A 23,719-nucleotide genomic window follows, 5' to 3' on the forward strand; every position below is an offset into this window, starting at 1 on the left:
AATAATAATAGTTTCTGGCTATTCCAAAATCATGAGTACTAACAAATATTTTATAATTTCTCATTATTCCCACTACAATGACCAGCCACTGTAACATGCAATGTGTTCATGTCATTCAACACTTTTTCATCGCTTTTTTGTATTTATTTTTCGGAGACTAAATGTTTTGTAAACATGCAGTTAATAGTTTATTTTTCGTATTTAGCTTTTTCACTAGCAACTTTATGTCTGCACATTACAGACTCATATTGGAACGCACTTACACAGGGAATTCAACTGTATGAAACAAAACCAACATTCACACCAGTTCTCAGTCTTAGCAGAGTTTGGTGTATTCTACACTACTAGTAGTCTAACATGTAGAAGTATACTTTCAACTAGGGAATTGAGATTAAATTTTTAATAATCTTTAGTCATAACATAGTATTTGCTTAACAAAAATAAAATTGGTTGAAATCAATCTCAGCAGTAAAGATTACTTCAATGACATGCCATAATATTTAACACTTTCCCTTACGATATAACGTTAACGTTCTATTTTGCTGTTTAGAGTGAAACTGTAAACTTATATGTTAAACTGTTTCAACAAATAGTTATACACTTCATTGTACAAATAAATTGTACATATGTAGTGCATATTGTTCATTTATAAATACATGTCATGTTTTTATACCCTTCACCTTCGTGAGAAGGGTATATATAAGTTTGTCATTCCGTTTGTAATTTCTATAATATAATTTTCCGATCCTATAAAGTATATATATTATGGATCCTTATAGATCGCGGAGTCGATTAAGCCATGTCCGTCTGTCTGTCTGTCTGTTGAAATCAGTTTTTAGAGGTCCCCAGATATCGGCGAGATCCGAATCTTCAATAATTCAGTTAGACATGCTTTCGAGAAGATCGCTATTTAAAATCAGCAAAATCGGTCTATAAAAAACGGAGATATGAGCAAAATTCCGAGACAACCTCTGAAAATTTCATCAAAAAAGCCACATTTTTTTCATGCTTTGTTAAAAAAGCAACAACAACACTGTGAATTGGATAAAGATGTACATATGCGTGTGGAGATGTATTTGGTTTTGATGCTGTTCTGTTCTCACGAACGTGAAAGGTATAACAAGAACAAGGAGATAAAGCAGTAATATGTTGGTAATACAGCTCATATTTGTTTGAGGGTCGTAATACAGTTTGACGGTGATATTACAGTACAACGTTTAATATTTCCTTCTGCTACAGTTTATATTTGTTTGTATGTATGTTATGTGTGACATGTGTGCAGAGATACAAAATAAATAAAAACTGTTTTTTAAAACATACTTGGTGAAGGGTATATAAAATTCGTTCTTAAACGTTTTAAGTGTAAACGATTCCTTAATTATTACTTTAGATCAATTTTTGTATAAGATTTTCTTTTAAATTTAGAAAAACTATTCAATTTATACAAATGTATTCAACAGAATAATAGGTGTAATGTTATGTATACACGGTTGTGAGATCTTACAACATTGTCAGTAAAATGTGTAGAAAATGTCTAATAATACTGTCAACTTACAAATTTATTTTCTTCCAATTTTGTCAGTAATGCTTTTTCTGACAACGTTGCAAAAGAAAAATTGTAAGTTCAAACAATTATTAGACATTTTTTGAGCATTTTGCTGACAACGTTGTAAGATCTGACAACCGTGTATCACGGCTTTTAAGCTACATTCAGACCTATCAAAAATTTGATGAAAAAGAAGTAACTACTAATATTTGTAGATTTATTTTTGATTCTGCATGATTTTTGTAATTGCAAATAATAAAGACATTCTGAACTAATGTCGTCAAAGATATATTATGTTTGTGCAAATAAATATATATTTTAAGGAAATAAAAATGTAGATTTTTTAGGGGTCACGTCATTTGATAGGTCAAACATTTGATAGGTGTGAACGTAACTTTAGGCAACCGAACCTTATGATACTTAATATTGAATACAGTCGTTAGGTATAAGATACATTTACAACCCTTACGACTTGGGGTTCATTCAATTAAAAAACAATTGAAGACCTTTAAAATCTCGTATGAAATATCGCCCGTTCAGGACACAATATCTTAAAAATCAAATGTGTTGAAGAAATTATGATTCTTCTCCATATTAAGATTTAGCGCAGCTCAGTGTCTTATTTCCTAAAACTGGTGTCACATCGGTACATTGAACACAAACGCGATTTCATCCAATGATCAATAGGAATCTTCATTACAAAAACACTCCCGTAAGGTACGCGTAATTTATATAACATCGTAACACATCGGTTGTCGTAAATGTTTCATTTTGAAATAAGTAAGTGGCTCCTAATGTCTGGATATTATATGTAGATATTTACGGTTTTAAATTGTGGGTTAAAGATGGAACAAAAAATTGAAAATTTAAATAAGAAATACAATTTAGAATATGGATGATTTTAATATAGAATGTTCTTTTTGATTTGATTCCCAATTCAATACTTCTGAGGTCATCTTTAAATCATACAAAAAATCCTCCGCATAAAGACTATTTTGAACATGAACACTCAGATGAACTTGTCATCACGGGATCTGATCTTGATATTTCCAACGCTGTTTCAATAGCAAGGCTGCAAACAGATGGTACTTAGGAACATGTAAAGGGACAATGAGAAACACACAATATAGCTTATAATTCGAAATAAGCGGGATATACAAGGTTAATGTCGGCTAGGGCTACCCTTCAATAAGTACTGTCGAAGTTAGCCTGCTCTAGCAATAAGGAGAAAAAGTTTTCTTGGCAGTTACTTCATATAACCTTTGTTTATTTCCTTATTATGAGAAAACATCAAATGAGCTTGCTAGTATGGGATCTGCTCTTGATATCCCCAGCCCCCATTCAATAGCAACTCCGTTAGACTTGTTTATAAGCAGTATCCATATATTCTTTCTTCGAAAGGCTTAAAATACATGAAATAACCAAGGCACATATAAAGGGACCAAGATATATCTAGGTTTATAGCTGTAATAACAAGACACTGGGTGCTAGGCAGACATGCAAATTGGCTAGGTCTCCCCATAAATAAGGACTGCCAACGTTGGCCTACTCTAGCCATTAATAGAAACTATTTTCTTGGCAGTATCAGTTCATATAACCTTTGTTTGCTTCCCTGCGCATAGGGACTATTTTGAACATGAACACGCAAATAAGCTTATCAGAACGTTATATGCTCTTGATATCTCCAATGCCCTTTCAATAGTAACTCCGTTAGAGTTTATCAAAAGCAGTATCCTTTTTGAAAAAGGCTGAAAATAGATTGAATAACTAAGGTACATGTTAAGGGGACAATTTCTTTTAATAAGAAACGCGCAAGACATATTACAACCCGAAATACGAAGGATATATGAAGATTGACAGCTGTTATAATAAAACACTGGCTGCTAGACAGGCATGCAGGTCGGCTAGAGCTCTTCTTCAATAAGTACTGTCGAAGATGACCTGCTCTAGCCATATCCAGTTTATTAGTAGGCTTTTGACTAATCGAGTCATAATTTCTACCATTGGAAATTACACAGTTTACAGAATGGCGAATCGTATTATCGCCTCTCCTATAAAATGTTGCCATTAACTCATGTAGCTTGATTCTATGCGCATATACAATCTCGACAAGCATTTAACCACAATCTCACAATGAAGCTACAACAGTGAATGTCAATCAAGGGAAGAGCGAACTTATTTTTATTATCGATTAGATACAATATTCACTCTTTCCATCTTCCTCGCCTAGAAGGGGTACAGCTTAAAACCTCTGATAGTGCAAAATTCTAATGTATCCATTCTTGATTCTAAACTACTATAGAATCTGTATATCAAATCAAGAGCCTCTAAGGCATCTATAGCGATGTACGCATGTAGGCAAGCCATTGGTAAGAACTGGGGAATTACTAAATCTTTGACATGGTTATAAAGCCTTTTCTAATATATGGAACACTAGTTTGGTAGGTAGTATACTGAAGGAATAATGCGATCTTTTGATCTAATGATCACAGGTGCGATTCGTAACACGCTAACTCAAGCGCTTTTTACATTTATGCACAGGCTGCCCGCCGACTTGATGGCCAAACCGACAAGGTTACACAACTTCCACACAACACACTACATCCAGACTTGTTGGCGAACGTCATGTGTCCTTGACGAGATGGCAAACCGTTCGTGCCTAGAACTTCTCTGGGTACCCAGTCACTCTAATATTCCCGGAATTAGAAAAGCAAACAAACTGGCAAAAACTTGTTTTCGCCTTCACAAAGGGGACATTGACACATTAGTTGGTGTCCCGTTTCAGGCTGTAAAGCCCTTATCCAGCATGAACTTTATGGGTCTGCTCAGATTTTAAAAAATTTTGATAACTGGAAATTGAAGCATGTACATCTGGATGATCTGTCTACAATTAAATTATTGGAAAAAACACAACATTATAAAGACAAATTTGCTCATCAGGGTTTATAAATTTGCTGTAATATTAATTTGCAAATTTGCTGTAATATTAATAGAATAAACATTTTTATTTAATTGGAGTAATATAAATTTTATTTAATAAAACAATTGCAATAATATGTTTCAGTACTACTATTTGTTTTAGCGTTTTTTTTACTTAGTAATAATATATATGTTTGTATGAATAATGTAATCGTAGAGTAATAATAGTTTAAAGAACAAATAAAAGAGTATAATGATAATACAAGTATAAATCAAATGTATGAATGAAATCCATCTTAATTTCTTTTAAACATACATTTTTAACAATAGAAAGGAATGATAAAAAATAAGCATTAAATTAAAATCAAAGCAAACAAAACAATAAAAAAATCAAACTAAATTTTTAATTAAAAAAATTATTGTGTGTAAATAGTAAATATCTAGAATTTTAAATAATTTAATCGAAACTTATTAATTCAGCGGTAGCAGGTTCTTCTACTGCTGGTGGAGCAGCTGGTTCGGGTTCGTTTTGTGGAGGAGCAGGGGCTGATTGTACAGCTTGAATTTGGGATGAGGCTTGTGGTGTAGGAATAGTGGGAGCAGCTGCCTGGTTTTGGGGTGCCGGTGGTGGAGGAGCTTGTACCATAGTTGTGGGAGCAACTTGTTGTTGGTGTTGCTGTTGTTGGTGTTGCTGATGTGGTGGTACTGCTGCTGCATTCTGATTAGCGGGACTGCCAATATTGGGTAGTGGAGATTGACCGTGCATAACTTGTTGTTGCAACATTACATGAGCTAATTGTGGTTGCTGCTGTGGTGGTGGTGGTAACATGTGTTGCTGTGGCTGTTGTTGTTGTGTTGTGGGTGGCTGTTGATGTGGTGAAGCAGTTACCTGCTGTTGATCTGGCATTTGTGGAGCTCTTCCCATCATATTCATAGGATTTCCCATTTGCTGCTGCTGCTGTTGATTTATTGGTGGTTGCTGCATCATCATTTGCTGTGGTGGCTGTGGTTGCCCTGGCATTGCGGCAGCATGAGTATACATGCCAGGCAAAACACCTGCCATACCAGCTTGTGTGGTATAAGGCGGCATACCAACTGCTCCAGCCCCAGCCGTAGTGTGACTAGGTGAGTAAGGATTATAGACACCAGGCATTTGTGGTAAGGTTGAACCTTGTGGTGGCATTCCCGCCATATTGGGCATAAAATTAAATGCAGTTTGATTCATGCGATATTGAGCCATTTGTTGCTCTTGACGCATTTGCATTTCACGTTCCTGCTCCTGTATGCGATGCAAAGCCAATTGTCTTTGATATTGCAGATATTCCTGTTTCTTTTTGCGCATTATCTCCAATTTCTGGGCCATTTGTATTTGACGCTGGCGTTCTTGTTCCTCGGCCATGCGTCTTAGTTTATCGGCATGTTCGTTGCGTAAATCATCCAGTGCGGCACGAGAATCTTTGATTTGCACTAATTTATCTTGCAATTGTTCGTACCACATGCGTTTATCATCCAATTCTTTAATGTAGGACAACTGCTGCGAGTGCAGACCTGTTAGGGTCATAAAGAGAGTCTGCACTGAACTGTCATTGGAAATGCTGCGTCCACGACTTGAATTCGATTTCATGCGATTCACAAAGATCTCAACTTGCGTTCTCATATTGGCAGCAAATTCATCAATTTTTTGTTCATCTGTTGTCTTGGGACGAAAATCATTAGCGCTTAAAGGCATTTGCTGCTGCTGCGGTTGTGGTGTTGGTGGCATGGGACTGGGAGCCGATGGACTAGCCATAGGTGAATCACTAACTTTGCGCTGTTCCCAATATGAACGATTTAAATATTTTGCCAAATCGGGATTGGTTTCTTCTGTTTGGGGTTCCTTAGGTACTGGTGGTGCCTCGGGACTGGGTGTACGTTGTTGCAAGCGATAAGCAGTGGCTGTTAAAGACTGAGAAAAACAAAAATTTTTTTTAAATAAAGAAAAGAAATGAAATATAATTGATTTTTTTATTAAAGCAAAATAAAACATAATTTGCTTTGTTTTCATTGCATATGCTAGAGATAAGATAAAAGTGTTTAAAGAGAATGTGTGATACGGCAACAACGAATTTAAAGTCCGCTAATTTGAAAGCAAGTTATTTAGTTAGTTGATTTGTCTTTTTCACAAGTGTAGCGTGTTCGCATACTTAACACAAATTAAATACATACTTGTTGTTGCTGCTGTTGTTTTTTACTTTCTGCTTCGGACTGACTCAATGCCAAAGCCAATTGTAGTTCTTCTTCCTCTTTCAATTCTTGCTCCGTTTTACGGGGAGGTGTCTGTAAACAAATCAAAATGAAATTAACACAATTTCCAAATAAAATAAAACAAAGAGAGCAACAAAATCAAAAAAAAAACAACAAAAATAAACAAACAAAATTAAAGTAAATAACTCACCTGTACTTGCTGGGCCAATGAACTATTTAAATACTCTGCAGGCAAATCACTCTCAGTAGCAGTGCGTACAGTAGTTGCTTTAACCGTAGTGGGACGTTGCAATTGAGCAAAACATCCGTCACAAACACGTACCTTAAACAAAGCAACAAAAATTATCAGTAATTCACCCACAAACAAACTACCTGCACACATACCTCTTTTTCAATACCAAATTTAGGTAAAGGACACTGTTTACTAGTGCATTGACCGCAAAACACTTGACCACAATTGCGGCAATGATGTTTGCGATTAGTAAATGAAAAATCATCACGACAACGATGACATTTTTTACCATCCGTCCAATTGGGTGCAGTGTCCATGGTAAACATGGCATCGGCTTCTTTTAGTTCGGGAAATTGATGACCTTTTGTTTTTAAAATAGTCATAGTATCCTAAAATGAAATATATAAAAACCGAACTTATTACACACTTCAATATATAACAACCTCTTCTGATACATCATCTACAATAAAATCTTCTTCTTCGGAACTCATTATAAATGGATTTTTTGTTAAAATTAATAAAAAGTAAAAGTTGTACAAGTAAAGTTTGTTTTTAAATTGTATATTTACATGTATCACTTTTTTGTGCTATAAAAATTTATTAATTAAATTAACAAACTTGTTTACAACCCCTAAAGCATTGTCTGTCATGTTATTATGTGCTTCTACAATACATTTAACAAATTATTCTAGAAATACTTGCACATAAATGAGACTGATTTAAATTACTAGAAAAAAGAAAGAACACCTTTGCCTTAAAAGTCCCCTGAGAAGTGAATTCCCCCAAATTTGCGAGATAAGTTTCAGCTCCAGTCTTACAGTCTGTGGTGAAAATAAAAGTCATGATGACAGATATCGTTTTAAACATTAAGGGCTAGTTTTTCTGATAAAGATAAACTTCATTTTTTTGTTAAACCTGGTTTAATATATGTTTCGTGTTTTTCAGTTATCAGTAAAGTTACTTAATATCTTAGTTTAACTGAGTGTAATTGGCCAATTAAACTCAAGTTATAAGTGAGAAAACATAATTAACAAAAACAATAAAACAATGATTTCGAAAGAACAAAAACTTAATATTTTAAGTAAATTCCAGTTTTCTGATTTTGTTTTGTTTCATTAATTATTGTTTTAAATGTTTATTTAACATTTTTCCAAAATTTTCCATTTTACAAAAGTAATGTTTGCAAAAACAGCTGTTCATTGTTTATGTTTTTGTGTGAAAACTTGGCAATACTAACAAAGTTAACTGAACTTAAATCTAAAACAGAAAAACACAATTATCGGTTAAAGTCCTCCTAAGAATGTTCCGAGTTTAATCTAACAGCAAGTTAAGCCTAGTTTAACTGATGAGTAAGAAACCTGCCCTGAAAACACAATTATCGGTTAAAGTCTGCCTAAATTTATTCCGAGTTTAATCTAACAGCAAGTTAAACCTAGTCTAACTGATGAGTAAAAAACCCTCCTTAATACATGTGATTTTGATTTACTTCTGAATGGAGTACTTTAGCATTATGAACGTAGCATGTCAGAATGCAACAACGGGCTGAAGATTTCTAACCTTTCTTAGCTTTTCACCTTCTTCGTCGACGTAATAGATTTATCATTTCTTGAACGTTTCTAAAGTAAATTACCTATCTCTTGAATTGGAAAAGATTTTCACTCTGCAATAGAATCTTGTTTACAAGGAGTAGATTAGTAAAAACAAGTAAAAGTTCTATATTCGTCTGTGCCGAATCTTATAAACCCTTGCCCATGGTGTGTTAAAAAAAGTCGGTATCAAAAACTCTTTTCGGTTCTTACCTAATTCCGACTCTACATACTTAATTTCATGTTTCTGGGTTCATTATTATAGAAAACTCAAAAAGTACCTTTTGAAAAACGAAAAAGTACCAAAAAGTTCCATTTTATGTGTTCTCACCTAATTCCGAATCTACATACTTAATTTCATGTACCTAGGTTCAATATTATAAAATATTCAAAAAGTACCTTTTGAAAAATGAAAAAGTACCAAAAAGTTCCCTTTGCTCTCGCTCTGTTACTCTTGCTCTGCTGCTCTCGCTTTGTCTTGTTCTTGCTCTGCTGCTCTCGCTTTGTCTTGTTTTTATAAACAGAGTACAATAACAAAATTTACCGTATGATTATGTATTCTGTTTTTGTTTTTTGCAATTTCTGTTTGAGCATGAATAAAAAATCTCAGTTTTTGATGAAATTTTCAGAGGTTGTATCAGATTTTTACTCATATCTCCGTTATTTATGGACCGATTTTGCTGATTTTAAATAGCGATCTTTCCGAAAGTATGTCTAACAGAATTATTGAAGATTTGGATCTCGCCGATATATGGGGTCCTCTAAATACCGATTTCAACTAACATACAGACATACAGAACAAGGCTTAATATAGGCTAATATCCGAATATTTCAAAAACTCCACCAACCAGTCTTGGTACAGTGGACTGGATTGTAGGGTTTCTAGGACACTATGGCCGAAGTTAAATTCAAAAGCAACAAGAATGCTATTAGGACTGGACAGGAAGAGTATTAGGATTTTAGTAGGGATAATAACCGGACACTGCTCAATTGGAGCCTTTAGGGGTAATGGGGTCGGTAACACACAAGATTTCTGCAGGTTGTTTGAGGACGAAGAGAAACTATGACAGTACAGGACATATTTTATGACACTGTCCCTGATTACAGAGTCTGAGACTGAAATGGCTAGGTAAAGGTTTCCACTATGAACTAGGAGATGTAGCAGGGTGCTACCTAGGCGACATTATGGTCTTCATTAGGGAAATTTTTTGGATTTTCAGATAACAGACAATTAAGAATTACCCTTCCATGACTACTTCCCTTTTCTGTTCTCTTTTTGGAGGGAAAATCTCACTCTTTTCATCTCTCTTCTTATCTGTCTTCTTTTGTTTTTTTCTTGTTCTTTATTAAAGACAATGGACTTTTGGATCTCCGAGTGGATGTATACATTGATATACAACCCTTTTAAACTAAACTAAACTACAAACTACATCTTAATCACATCTAAAAATGCGATTATATTCTATTCACTTTTATAAACCAAATATTTCTCTACAAATGAAAACCCAGTTAAAATTAAGAAAAGAGATGCAGAAAAGTCATTACAAATAACATATTTGAAGTACTTCAAGGTTTGGTGAAAGACTAGTGTAATTTACATAAGCTTGTCATTAAGAGAATGTGTTTCATTTTTGACATCCAAATATCGGATTTTAACTGCTTCTTAAACTAAGATTAGATGTAGTTCAGAGTTGCCAAAAATGAACAACATCCATAAAATGACACGCTAATGTAAAATTCATAGGTTTTTCACCCGAATTTGAAGCACTTCGCGTCACTAGTTGTAATGAAAATGCAACATATTTTTCAACACTTTTTTTGTTGGGGTGCTAATGGTCTCCTTACGAGAATGTTTAAAAGCACTATTCGGAGATTAAGCAGCAGTGACTTGGATCTATGACGTAAAACTGCTTGACTCAATAACTTTTTTTGGAAAAACCTTTAAACAATTAACTGAAAGCTACTCGGCCCTTTTATATGTCTCCAAAGAACTTAAAACTAAATCAGAACCCCAAGATTTAAGGTAGAGGCTTCGACAGCCTTTTTTCCTTCTATTTACATGTCTTTCAAAACTTTCACCCTTACATTAAAGACATCCATGACGTCAACTCATCTCCCGTCGACCAGTTATCAATAATTAAGCAAAGACTTTACAAAAAAAAACAACATTACTATCTACAAGGTTAGTGGAAGATAATTATACATGCAAACAAATATCTTCTCATCTGCAACCATGAAATCTTAATGATTGTATTGACCTAAGCTTATTAATGAGTTTAAAGTGAATGATCATATCTCTCTTTGGTTGGCAACGAGTCTGCCCTTCTCTGCAACACAGAGGGATCTTTTGTAACTTTTTTACTAATTTCTCATTTTATCGAATAATACTTTTTTTAACAACGTAAGAATATTAATGAATCTTTTTTAAGAGATGCTAACGAGTAAACCGTTAACAGGACCTTAATATTGTTTGCCACCAAATTATCTTTAATACAATAAACCCCTTTTAACCTTTTACGAGATAAACCTATGGTTAAAAAAAGTTCTACAACTTATAAAACTTTAAAAACTTTATTTCGTTTTATTTTCATAAAAATTTGGACTAATTAGATAGATTTCAAACACACCTTGTAAACGAGAGAGAAAACAGTTGTCACTTCTATTTCTCCTTTGTAAGCGAGAGCAGAGACAGTTCTCAATATACTAAGGGCGGGTTTCTTACTCCTCGGTTAAACTAGGCTTAACTTGCTGTTAGATTAAACTCGGAACAAATTTAGGAGGACTTTAACCGATGATTGTGTTTTTCAGTTTTAGATTTAAGCTCAGTTAACTTTGTTAGTATTGCCAACTTTTCACTCAAATACATAAACAATGAACAGCTGTTTTTTGCAAACAATACATTTGTAAAATGGAAAATTTTAAAAAATTGTTAAATAAACATTTAAAACACTAATTAATAAAACAAAACAAATCAGAAAATTGCAATTTACCTCAAATATTATGTTTTTGTTCTTCCGAAATCATTGTTTTATTGTTTTTATTAATTGTGTTTTCTCACTTATAACTTGAGTTTAATTGGCCAATTACACTCAGTCAAACTAAGATAATAAGTAACTTTTCTGATAACTGAAAAACACGAAACCTATATTAAACCAGGTTCAACCAAAGAATGAAGATTATCTTTATCAAGTTTGTTACTATTTCCCCACTAACTGCTGGGTTGTCTTGTTTTTTCTTTTTTTCAATAAAGATAGGTAAATACCCGCTCAACATTTATACTAAAATTACTTAAGATTATAAACATGAAGACATGAAAATTGAGCTCATAAAACGATCTACTATCAATTAAGAATATCCTAAATACAATGTCTACTTCATTTACCAAACTCTCTCAATATCTAGAACTCACCTTAATAGCTTGATATTTATCCGAATTGCGAAACGCATAAGCCCAGGTTTGCACCAATTCCAGCATTTTACCACGAACATTTTCATGAGTAGTCGATTCCAAATATTGACTAAACATTGTGCAATTTTCTTTGGTAAAAACCTCATCGTGCATGGGAGCACCACAATTCTTAACAACACTTTCCAAAACCAATAGGGCGTAGTAAGCCGTATGAGGATTTGTAGAATTCATTTTCTTTTTTATGGCTGCAAAAGCGGCCTTTGGACTAAAATTTTAAAATTATTAAAAATAAATAAAAATGTGTAAAATTTTATAATTTTATTGAAATTACGTTGTATCCTTTTGATTGATGGCATCGCATATCAAAATAATAGAAGGCCATTCTGGCTCCAGTAGCAAGTGGCTGGTGGCAGTATCTATAGAATATTTAACAAAGAAAATTTTATCAATTAAAAAACGGGTTTCTTTTGTTCAATTACATTTAACAATAAATTAATTGTTTATTATGTTTTGTGAGTATCAAATGAACAAATTTTCTTTTAATTGATGAGTCACTTTCTTTTATTTTACATTTACTATAGATATTTGCAAATTTTGCAACAAAAACATTAAAAATTCTTTTATTGTTTTTCTTCTTCTCTTGTCTGTGATTGTGAACATTTTACCTAAATTTTTATCAAAAGCTGTGCGAAACATTTTTAAATTATTGTTTTTCTATTCTATTACACTTATACGAGTTTTATTTTTTATTATTTTTCGAGAATTCTAGTTAATTTTTAATTGATTAATAATTTTTTTTCACTTTTGCACTGCAACTTTTCTCGTTTTTTTTGTATTTGTATGCGACCGAAGGAAAAAAATTGCAGCTGTCATTCAAATTAGACTGAAATGTCAAGTTGGATCACAGCGGTTGATTTGAGTATGGGTTTTATGCGAAACACCCTGTTCGTCAAATCTGGCAACCCATAGGGTGTACGAGCACATTTACTTCGTTTTTTTTTCTGGTAGCATTTCAAACAAAAAAGTGTTTGCTACAAACATGGAGATACGAAAAATACATTGGTGTTTGACAATCCAGAATAGGGTTCTATAAATTGACTTTCGAATAATCGAACAATCGACTTTTTGTCGAAAAAAGTCGAAGTCGACTATTTTGTTCCAAAAAAGTCAATAACTCGACTATCGTCTATGAAAAAAGTCGAAAATTCTACTTTGTAAATAAAAGTCGAAAAAAGTAGGAAAAAGTCGAAAAAAGTCGAATATAGTCGAAAGTCGGAAAAAGTCCCAAAAAGTCGAAAAGTCGGAGAAAGTCCCAAAAAGTCGAAAAGTCGGAAAAATAGTCGAAAAGTCGGAAAAAGTCGAACAGTCGAAAATAGTCGAAATAAGTCGAAAAGTAGAAAAAAAGTCGGAAAAAGTCGAAATAAGTCAAAAAAGTCGAAAAAAGTCGAAAAGTCGAAAAAGGCGAAAAGTCGACTATTTATAAAATATTAAAAGTCGAAAAATTGACTTTTAATTAATTGAAAAAAGTCGAAAAATCGACTTTAACTAAATGCAAAAAGTTGACTTTTCATAAAATGCAAAAAGTCGACTTTTCAACTATAGAATCCTACAAATACATTTTCACCAGTTAGGTCTTTGACAGGGGACTTAGGTCCTTGACAATTAGTTTCGCCTATATACTACTATATGGGTATACTTTTCGATCACTTGTAATAATTGCGTCTGTATCAAGAATGACAAAATAACATTAGAAATGAGTAAATGTGTTTGAATTTGAAAAAAAAAATATCATTTCACTTTGAATGTCCTTTTGAAACAGGAACTGGAGCTATTTAAACTAATGGACGAATTTCAGCATTTCATAGAATTATCTTAGACATTACGATGTGTAGCGTTGACACAAGGACGAACAGACGGGCAAAGTTAAGAAAGTGATTCTTAGGATGTTCACTAGCGTACAATGAGTACTTTCTTGTTGCCAATGCCTTTGTAGACGCACTTGATGGATTACCTCTGAGAAATGAGCAGATTCAATATCACAAGACTTGCCAGTCGTGGCACACCACAAAGGGGAGTCCTATCTTCCTTACTCTGGAAAGTGGCTATGAACTCCCTACTAAATGAGCTAGATAAAAGGAGAATTAAGACTGTCGCTAATGCTGATGGAGAGGAAGTGGCATCAGGCAAATTCTTAAATATCATATCCAATTGCATAGAATCTGCTCTTAACTTGCACAGCAAGTGGAGTGTTTCCTGTGGCCTTAGTATTAATCCGTTGAAAACTGAATTTGTCCTTTTTACAATTGCTAAACAAATTAAGCAGAATAAAGCTCAATCGCGCTGATCATGCGAAATACCTTGGAGATATCCTTGACACTAAACTATACTGGAATATGAATATTCCAAACAAAGAGCCCACATTATTCCCTGGTGTTATCATATGGTGGCAGGCATTTGAAAACGCTCCTCTTTGTGCAGCCATCAAACATACCTTACGAAATATTGCAATCCTGATCACGGGAGCAATGAGAACGATGCCAATGAGAATTTTCCGTTGCGAAACCTCACTTCGACAGACGCATTCATATCGGAGTTACTGCTAGGAATTCAGTACCCGAGAAACACTCAAGTGTAGGTGTAGCAAATGTTTACACTGAGTGGTAACTTTCACAATGAAAGATTTGAAATCAAATCTTCCTTCAGGCTACCTAGCTGAGGTATGATCGAAAAGTCGACTTTTAACTAAATGCAAAAAGTCGAAAAGTCGACTTTTCGTTTCAACTATAGAATCCTATTGTTTATGTGGCGGAAAATCGAATCGAAATGCAGAATACCAAAGTTGCCAAACGGAGAAAATTTCAATTCAACTTTAATTATTCTTAAACTGGGCATAGTAATTATGTTGACAATTTTTTTCTGTGTGTTTATTTTCAAAAAAATCTTCAGTAAATCTTTAATAAATTTTTAAATTTTAAAAATTTTTTTTATAAATATAATTTATTCGATTTGTTTAATATTTTGTTTTATATTTTTTTTTTACTTCATAAGTACAATAAAAACTAATAAAAAAAATTAGATAGATATAACTTAAAACATTATCACACCATTATTATTTGAATAAAGTTACTTAAAAATAGATAATAATATATTAAAAAAAAATAAATTTTAAATAAACCTTGTACTAAGAGTTAAAAAAAAATAGAGATTTCAAACTCTGTTTTAAGGAGTAAAGTGAAAAACACCTGGTAAATTAATAGCTGTAAAAGAGTAGATATTGGGGGTGTTCAATTTAGAACTTTATTTGAAACCCTATTTTCTATTCCCTTTATACTACGTTAGGATTTATCTAACTACTTCTTTTTTCATCCTTGAAAAAGTGTAGAGATAAATTCTAACTAGTAAAACCGCTTACGGTATAACTATTCGCAACTAGTTGCATAGTTTTTTTTGTGTAAAATTTACTTACAAAGTGAACGCCATTGCGACCACTTAGTACAAAACATCAGTGAAGAATCTTTAAGGTAAAGTTAAATTTAATAAATAAACTTTTTATTGAAAAAACTACATTAGTTTGGTATTTTTATTTCTTTTTTTGCACATACACAAACATTTGGTCCAATCGAGCCGGATTTTGGAAGCCGGAATTCTTATTGTTCGAGCATTTGGAATAATATTATTATTTGTTTTATTTTCTATAAGATCGCCATTTTCTACAAGGAATATCACCACCATTAAAACCATCCGTTTTTTTAAATAAAATTTTTGGAAAATTAAGGTGCGTAAAAAATAAATTTCAAGTGTTAGAACAAAAAGAAAAAAGAAAAAGTGCAAAAAGAATAAAGATAAACTAAATAAAAATTTGTTTATTAAATTTATTTACACATACACAGAAATATTGTGTACTTGTGATTGATCGCTTTGCCAACTGTTTTTTTTTTGTTTTTGTTTGACAGTAGTGACTACCCTTTTTGTCAGTGCTAAATAGATCTACCGTGCGTTTGTTTACATAGATGGACAGACATATTGAAAATAAAAATTAAAAAAGAAAAAACAAAAGAAAATAAATTTTTATTTAAAGAAAGTGCGAAAAATAATTTTAATAACATCGCGTGTTAAAGAATATTAATTAAATAATAACAAATAAAAAATAATAATAAAGATAGTAACAAATAAAACAAAGAAGAAGTGAAATAAATAAAGAATATTGTGTTTATGTACCTTGTACATAATCTTTATATACAATAATCTGCTTCTTCTTCCGTTTTGAGTTGTTACCCTACGGTCGGTCAGTTTGACTAATATTAAATTTGGTTATTATTTAAATATTTTTTCACAATTTTTAATAAAATTTGTATCAAATTTGCAATTTTTATTAAATTATTTGTTTTCTTTTGTGCAATTTAAATACGTTACGCAATACTAAATCGCGATAAATTCTAGTCTTTTAAATAAAGATAAAATTAAATTGCAATTGAATTATTAAGTTTATTTTTTGTTAATCGTATTTAAATTAAAATGACTATGTCTCCGTCAGCTCTTGATCGCTTTATTAGAGCTTCTGATGCTCTCATAAGCTTTGAAGCTAACATGAACAATCTTAGGGAAGAAAGACTTACTGTTTTTAGCTTGGAGGTTCATTCCGATGAATTGAAAATTTTAATGAACGAGGTTAAATCAACTTATCAGACTTGTCTAGACTATTTATCTACTTCGGACACGACGGATCCTGATGAGATAGATGTCGTTTCATCGAAATATCAGACAACTTATAATGCGTTTGTTAACTGTTTGTCGAATATTAAAGAACGACTGCATATGTATGCCCAAGCTCAAAAGACTAGTGATTCACCGGTAGTTAGCCAGAACAGTACAGAAACTCACCACAGTTTAGTAGTACCGCCATGTGATGTTGAGACTTTTGACGGGGATTATCTCTCTTGGCCTGCCTTTAGGGATCTATTTACGGTTCTATACGTGAATAATACTCGTCTCACCAACGTAGAAAGAATGTGTCATCTTATACGTAAGACTAGTGGTGATGCAAAGGAAATAGTTGCTAAATATCCTATTTCACATTTAGGATTTGATATGGCGTGGAATAGCCTTAGGGCGGCTTATGAAAATCCACGTATGTTGGTTAACAACCAACTTAAATCTCTTTTTAATCTCCCTATTATTGAAAAGGAAACTTCTGAAGGTCTCAAGACCATACAAAGGGGTATAAACAGTTGTCTTTCGGCATTATCAATATATAACGTTTCGACGGAAAATTGGGATCCGATAATTGTTTTCCTTTGTATTCAACGACTTCCCGATAACTCTGTTACCTTATGGGAACAAAGTATAAAAGACAAATTCGTATTGTCTTTATGGAAAGATTTAGATGCATTTCTGACAGAAAGAATTCAGACCTTAGAATGTCTACGTGACATAAGGGAAGTTCCACAAACTAAAAGATTATCGACTCCAAAGGTGAAGGCGCACCATACCACTTCATCTTCTTCCTTTTCTTGTATTTTATGCAAGAACCAAGGTCATTTTCTACGGGATTGTAAGAGATTTAAGAAGCTTTCGGTCATGGACAGATTCTCGACTGTTAAGAAACATCATTATTGTATTAATTGTTTGTCACGAACACATGAAGTAAAAGAGTGTAAGAGTCAGCATTGTTGTTCTATTTGTAAAAAGAAGCACAATACTATGTTACATAGAAATGTGCCTACTTCAGAAGATTCAAATGGAAGTTCTAGAACTTCTAATGCGGGTGCGAGTACAAGTGCAATATCACAAGCTGCTCCATCTATACCCACAGAATCTTCTCAAGTAGCAACTCCTAACAGCTCTAGCTCTTCGTCTACTATTAATCGACAGGCGTTTTATACTTCGCAAAACCAAACCGTATTGTTAGGGACAGCGATGGTGAATATTCATCACCAGGGTATGACGTACCCAGCTCGTGCTCTCATTGACCCTGCTTCGGAATCATCATTTATTTCCGAAAGAGTACAGAATCGCTTAAAAATTTTGACGCAATCGACGAATGCTCAAATATCTGGTATCAACCAGGCGAATTCTGTAACATCAAGGAAATCGTGTTCCATTTATATTGGCACGCCCTTGGACTCTTCAATGGTTTTGAGTACAGTAGCTCTCGTTTTGCCAACGATCTCTGGTGATTTACCCTCATTTGTTATATCGAATGAGTATCGAAATGATTTGCCAAATATACGTTTAGCGGATACAAACTTATTTGATTCTAAACCAGTAGATCTACTCTTAGGGGCAGATTTATATCCACAAATTATAATGGGTTCAGTTAGAAAGGTTTTAGGGACATTAGTGGCTCAGAAAACTATTTTCGGCTGGATTATTACTGGTCCAGTTCCTCAGTCTTCAATTCAGGTATACAGCACTAGAGTTGAATTTTCTGAAGAAGATAATATAAATAGTACCTTACTTAGATTTTGGGAAATAGAGGAACCTCCTAAACGGAAACTTATGTCAGCACATGATCGTATGTGTGAGGACAATTATAGGAAAACTACTCGTAGGGACTCTGATGGTAGATATGTGGTAACATTACCATTTAAACCTGAATTTCCTGATACGTTAACTTTAGGTCAGTCTAAACAGAATGTTAGGGCACAATTTATACGGACAGAATCCGCTCTCTTAAGAAATCCTGACATCAAGAATATGTATGATGACGTCGTTAGGGAATATTTAACTTTAGACCATATGCGTCTAGTTAAATACTCTCCTTATTCTTCTTGCTATCTGCCTCATCATCCAGTTATAAAATTGGACAGAAAGACCACAAAATTACGTGTGGTTTTCAATGCGTCAAACAAAACGTCTAACGGCAACAGTCTTAACGATTGTTTATTTGTGGGACCCACATTACAGGCAGATCTCGTTCTCCTGATTTTACGATGGCGCTTTTTTAGGTTTGTGTTTAATTGTGATATAACACAAATGTATAGGCAAATTAGACTTGATAGGTCTCATACTCCATTTCAACGAATTTTGTTTCGTGATTCTCCGACGGAGGAAATTCAAGAGTATGAGTTGCAGACTGTAACCTTCGGTGTTAATTGTGCACCATATCTTGCCATTCGTACCTTGGTACAATTGGCTGAAGATTCCGAAGCTGAGTACCCTCTAGCGGCGAAAATACTTCGGAAATGTATGTACGTCGATGACGTATTAACTGGGACTCACGAGATCCCAACCGCTTTGATCGCTCGCGATCAACTTATAGCGGCTTTAGCATCAGCGGGTTTTGTTCTAAGGAAATGGACTTCGAATGAGAAAGCCATCTTATCTGGTATACCCGTTGAGCATTTAGTAGATGCCAAACTATTGACATTTATTGAGTCAAGTAGCTCAAAAACACTTGGGTTACAGTGGAATGCTCATTCGGACTCGTTTTATTTTAATGTGGATCGTATTTCGATGCGATCAAGTCACACGAAAAGAGAGGTACTATCTATAATAGCTAGATTATTTGACCCTGTTGGATGGTTAGGACCAGTCATTATTGTCGCTAAGATGATAATGCAAAAGGTTTGGCAAGACCAAATTGATTGGGACGCATCCCTTAAGCCCGCTACTGAAGCCGAATGGCAAAAATTTGCTGCTTCATATCATGAAGTCAACGACATTCAGATTCCTAGATGGGTTAATTATATACCTAATTCTACAGTGGAGCTTCATGTCTTTTCAGATGCATCTGAAAAAGCTTATGCAGGTGTAATTTACGCTAGAGTCGAAAGACCTAACGGCGAAATTTATACCCATCTGTTAACTGCTAAAACGAAAGTAGCTCCCATCAAATCAATTTCTCTACCACGACTTGAACTCTGTGGTGCAGTTCTTGCGACGGATCTTTTAAAATCCGTATTATTTGAAATTGACATCCCATTATGTCAAATATATTGTTGGACTGATTCTACAATCGTCCTTGCTTGGCTGAAAAAGGACCCTTGTTCATGGGCAACCTTTGTAGCCAACAGAGTTTGTAAAATTCAGGAAGTGGTCGGAAGACATAATTGGCACCATGTCAAATCTGAAGACAACCCAGCAGACTTGGGAAGTCGGGGTATTTCACCCTCTGATTTAACACAGAACAATCTGTGGTGGCATGGACCAATTTGGCTTCAGGAAAAGAGCACTACCTGGAATCTAGGAAACTTGGCTTTATTAGATACGGACTTAGAGGCTCGAGCAGTAAAATCTCATGCTTCATTTTTTTCGAATTATGAAGATATTCTTGAGAGATTTTCTTCTCTTGATAGGGCAATTCGAGTGTTAGCCTATGTATTTAGATTTTTCTATAATACTCACCCGGCTCATAAAAATCGAAATTCTTTTGAGACTACCATCGTGACAAACATTGAGGTTAAGAAAGTAAAACTGCGATTGGCCATTTTGGCGCAAAAAGTAAACTTTGTCGAAGAATACCAATGTCTTTTGAATAAAAGACCTCTATCTTCGAAAAGTCCTTTATTGACTTTGAATCCATTTCTGGATAATGAGGGTGTTATGAGACTTAATGGTCGTTTGACAAAATCACCTTCATTAGTCTATACGGAACGGCATCCCATATTGTTGCCATATTCTTGTCGCTTTACCCGTCTTTTGATTGAGTTCGTACATACGATTTCTATTCACGGTGGAAATCAGTTAATGCTCCGGATCTTAAGGATCGAATATTGGGTACCTCGACTAAAAACACTAGTTCGAGCTGTTATTAATCGGTGCAAACGGTGTATTCTTGACCGTAAGCGCACTTGTACCCAAATAATGGCAGCATTGCCCCCCGAACGAACTCAAATAGGTAGACCATTTACTACAACTGGAGTCGACTTTGCTGGGCCTTTTGACATAAGGAACTTAAATAGTAGATCGTGTCAAACTTTAAAGGCCTACGTTTGTATTTTTGTCTGTTTTGCGACTAAGGCCATTCATTTAGAAGTCACTTCAGATTTGTCAACTGATAGATTCTTGGCTGCTTTTAATCGTTTTATATCGAGACGAGGTTGTCCTACTACTATGTTCTCCGATAACGGAACGAACTTTGTGGGAGCTTCTCGTGAACTGGAAAGGGATTTTAGAACATTTTTGTCAGAAAGTCGTGCTCGTATGTGTTCCACTTATGGTATTAATGGACTAACATGGCGATTTATTCCTGCTGGCGCTCCTCATATGGGAGGCTTATGGGAAGCGGGAGTTCGAAGTTTTAAACTTCATTTCCGTAAAGAAGCTAAGTCCGTGAAATATACCTTTGAGGAACTATCGACGGTTCTTGCAAGAATTGAGGCTTGTCTTAATTCGAGACCGTTGTGTCCGATGAGTAATGATCCGAATGAGCCAGCAGCTCTTACTCCTGGTCATTTTTTGATCGGATCTCCAATTTTGGCTCCGCCGGAGCCTTCTATATTTGAATCCCCAATAAGTTTGATAAATCGATACATGAAAGTTAAAGCACTAACTCATCATTTCTGTAGACGATGGAAGGAGGAATATCTTTCAAATCTTCACAAGAGATATAAATGGAAGTGGCCAGAGAGAGATTTAACAATTGGTGACTTAGTAGTTATAAAAAATGAACAAATGTCTCCAACTTCCTGGAAACTAGGTAGAGTTGTTAAAACTTATCCGGGAAGTGATGAACACGTTCGCGTAGCTGACATACGAACAGAAAATGGCATTATAAAGCGACCAATCACAAAATTAGTCGTTTTGACTAATGAAACTTTGTAAAATGAAAAATATTAAATAAATTTCCTTGTTCCTAGTACCATGGACGCTTTAACCATTGCAATGGAAGATGCGCTATTAGAATCCGACAAGGAAGTAATGGAGGTGGAGGACCAAGGATCAAAGGTGGCTACAGTAGCTAATCTAGCCCCTGTTCCAGCCCCTGCTCCAATACCTGATCCAGTTCCTGCTCCACAAGCTACGTCAACACCTGCTACAGCACCTGCTCCAGCTCCTGCTTCAGCACCTGCTCCAGCACCTGTTTTAGCATCCGAGTTGCCTGCTATAATGATCGCTTGTCCAGATACAGCAGCAGCTTCACCAATCGCAAAGTCTTCGAAAGAGGAACACTCGGGCTCGAAAGTTTCGGAATCTTCGAAGTCCAAATGCCTTCAATGTAAGGGTAAACATCCCCTTTATAAATGTGCGCACTTCCGAAAATTAAGTCACGAGCAGAAGCTACGATTTGTCGTGTTACATCGCAATTGCTACCGGTGCTTATCGACCAAGCATTTAGCAAACGATTGTAAATCGCCAATGAAATGTAATATCTGTAACGATAGTCACCACACCCTTTTGCACGCTTCGGGAAAAGGGCCATCAAAAAAGGTGGTTAAATCTAAAGGCAAACCCTCGTGTTCCGTTGGCAATACGGTCAAAGCTCGATCGAAACCTACACCGTCCCAGATATCTAGTGTGCCAGTAAGACACGTGATAAGCCTTTCTCCTACATTAAAGGTTAATTTGCTGATCGGTAATAGGAGAATATTAGTGCGCGCGGTGATAGATTTATGTTGTTCAATGTCCTACGTATGTGAGTCCTTAATTCAGCAGCTTTCGCTGCCGGTTTCGACCCTAAACGGGGACAAAATAAGTCGTTTGACCATTGCGTCAATATATGCGCCTTATCCGCAAATAACATTAACGGCAACGGTGAGGAAAATGCTTGGGATACGGACACCCACGGAAACAATTTCGACCGAAATTTTGTCGTTATTTGATGGGATTCAGTTAGCTGATCCCAACTTTAATCAATCGGGAAACGTCGCGCTGGTGTTAGGACCCGAATTGAGTTCGGCCATAATTAAAGGAAAAATCCATTCGAGCCCGGGAATTCCTCTTGCGCAATACACTTTGTTTGGATGGGTCATTTCAGGCCAATCCCCGTATTAAAATAATAAAATTCATTTAATTTGACCTGTGAATCTTATTTATTCATGGGTACAGTCGAAGGACTGAAAAAACCTGCCTTCGGGACTTCGGTTCTGTGGGGAAAGTCGAGAGACTTCGTAAAAATCTGCCTTCGGGACTTCGGTTCTGTGGGGAAAGTCGAGAGACTTCGTAAAAATCTGCCTTCGGGACTTCGGTTCTGTGGGGAAAGTCGAGAGACTTCGTAAAAATCTGCCTTCGGGATTTCGGTTCTGTGGGGAAAGTCGAGAGACTTCGTAAAAATCTGCCTTCAGGACTTCGGTTCTGAGGGGAAAGTCGAGAGACTTCGTAAAAATCTACCATGGTCCTTGGACCTTTCGTCGATATATTTAAAATTTGAAAAAAAAAATAATAATAATTATGAAAAAAAAAAAAATTGAAAAGAAAACAAATTATATAAAGAATAATAACGAAGACTGTAGATATTATATAAGTTTATTCTAGATTTAAAAACCTTTATTTCTCCTCTGTTTGTTGCAACGGACTTCGTCGTCGCAAGGTGGCCGGCAATGTTCAATTTAGAACTTTATTTGAAACCCTATTTTCTATTCCCTTTATACTACGTTAGGATTTATCTAACTACTTCTTTTTTCATCCTTGAAAAAGTGTAGAGATAAATTCTAACTAGTAAAACCGCTTACGGTATAACTATTCGCAACTAGTTGCATAGTTTTTTTTGTGTAAAATTTACTTACAAAGTGAACGCCATTGCGACCACTTAGTACAAAACATCAGTGAAGAATCTTTAAGGTAAAGTTAAATTTAATAAATAAACTTTTTATTGAAAAAACTACATTAGTTTGGTATTTTTA

At 34.7% G+C, this 23,719-nt stretch overlaps 3 protein-coding genes across 3 annotated transcripts; 2 read left to right on the forward strand and 1 right to left on the reverse strand.

Moving 5' to 3' along the window:
* Window positions 1-4,553: 4,553 nt before the first annotated feature.
* Window positions 4,554-12,669, reverse strand: LOC111679177 (hepatocyte growth factor-regulated tyrosine kinase substrate). The gene is made up of 7 exons (XM_023440698.2): window positions 12,602-12,669; window positions 12,268-12,352; window positions 11,937-12,201; window positions 7,094-7,330; window positions 6,900-7,031; window positions 6,671-6,781; window positions 4,554-6,410 (listed from the first exon to the last, which is right to left on the reverse strand). Exons 1-7 carry the CDS (start codon window positions 12,630-12,632, stop codon window positions 4,923-4,925), a joined length of 2,349 nt encoding a protein of 782 aa, XP_023296466.2. The 5' UTR covers window positions 12,633-12,669; the 3' UTR covers window positions 4,554-4,922.
* Window positions 12,670-15,322: 2,653 nt separating this feature from the next.
* LOC124421398 lies at window positions 15,323-23,700 on the forward strand. Its single transcript, XM_046956510.1, has 2 exons — window positions 15,323-15,457; window positions 15,636-23,700. Exon 2 carries the CDS (start codon window positions 16,452-16,454, stop codon window positions 21,699-21,701), a length of 5,250 nt encoding a protein of 1,749 aa, XP_046812466.1. The 5' UTR covers window positions 15,323-15,457; window positions 15,636-16,451; the 3' UTR covers window positions 21,702-23,700.
* LOC124421400 lies at window positions 15,457-23,700 on the forward strand. The gene is made up of 2 exons (XM_046956513.1): window positions 15,457-15,711; window positions 21,737-23,700. The coding sequence occupies exon 2, from the start codon at window positions 21,741-21,743 to the stop codon at window positions 22,869-22,871; it is 1,131 nt and encodes a 376-aa protein (XP_046812469.1). The 5' UTR covers window positions 15,457-15,711; window positions 21,737-21,740; the 3' UTR covers window positions 22,872-23,700.
* Window positions 23,701-23,719: the final 19 nt, after the last annotated feature.

Source organism: Lucilia cuprina, chromosome 2 (genome assembly GCF_022045245.1).
Source record: "Lucilia cuprina isolate Lc7/37 chromosome 2, ASM2204524v1, whole genome shotgun sequence".
NCBI classification, from domain to species: domain Eukaryota; kingdom Metazoa; phylum Arthropoda; class Insecta; order Diptera; family Calliphoridae; genus Lucilia; species Lucilia cuprina.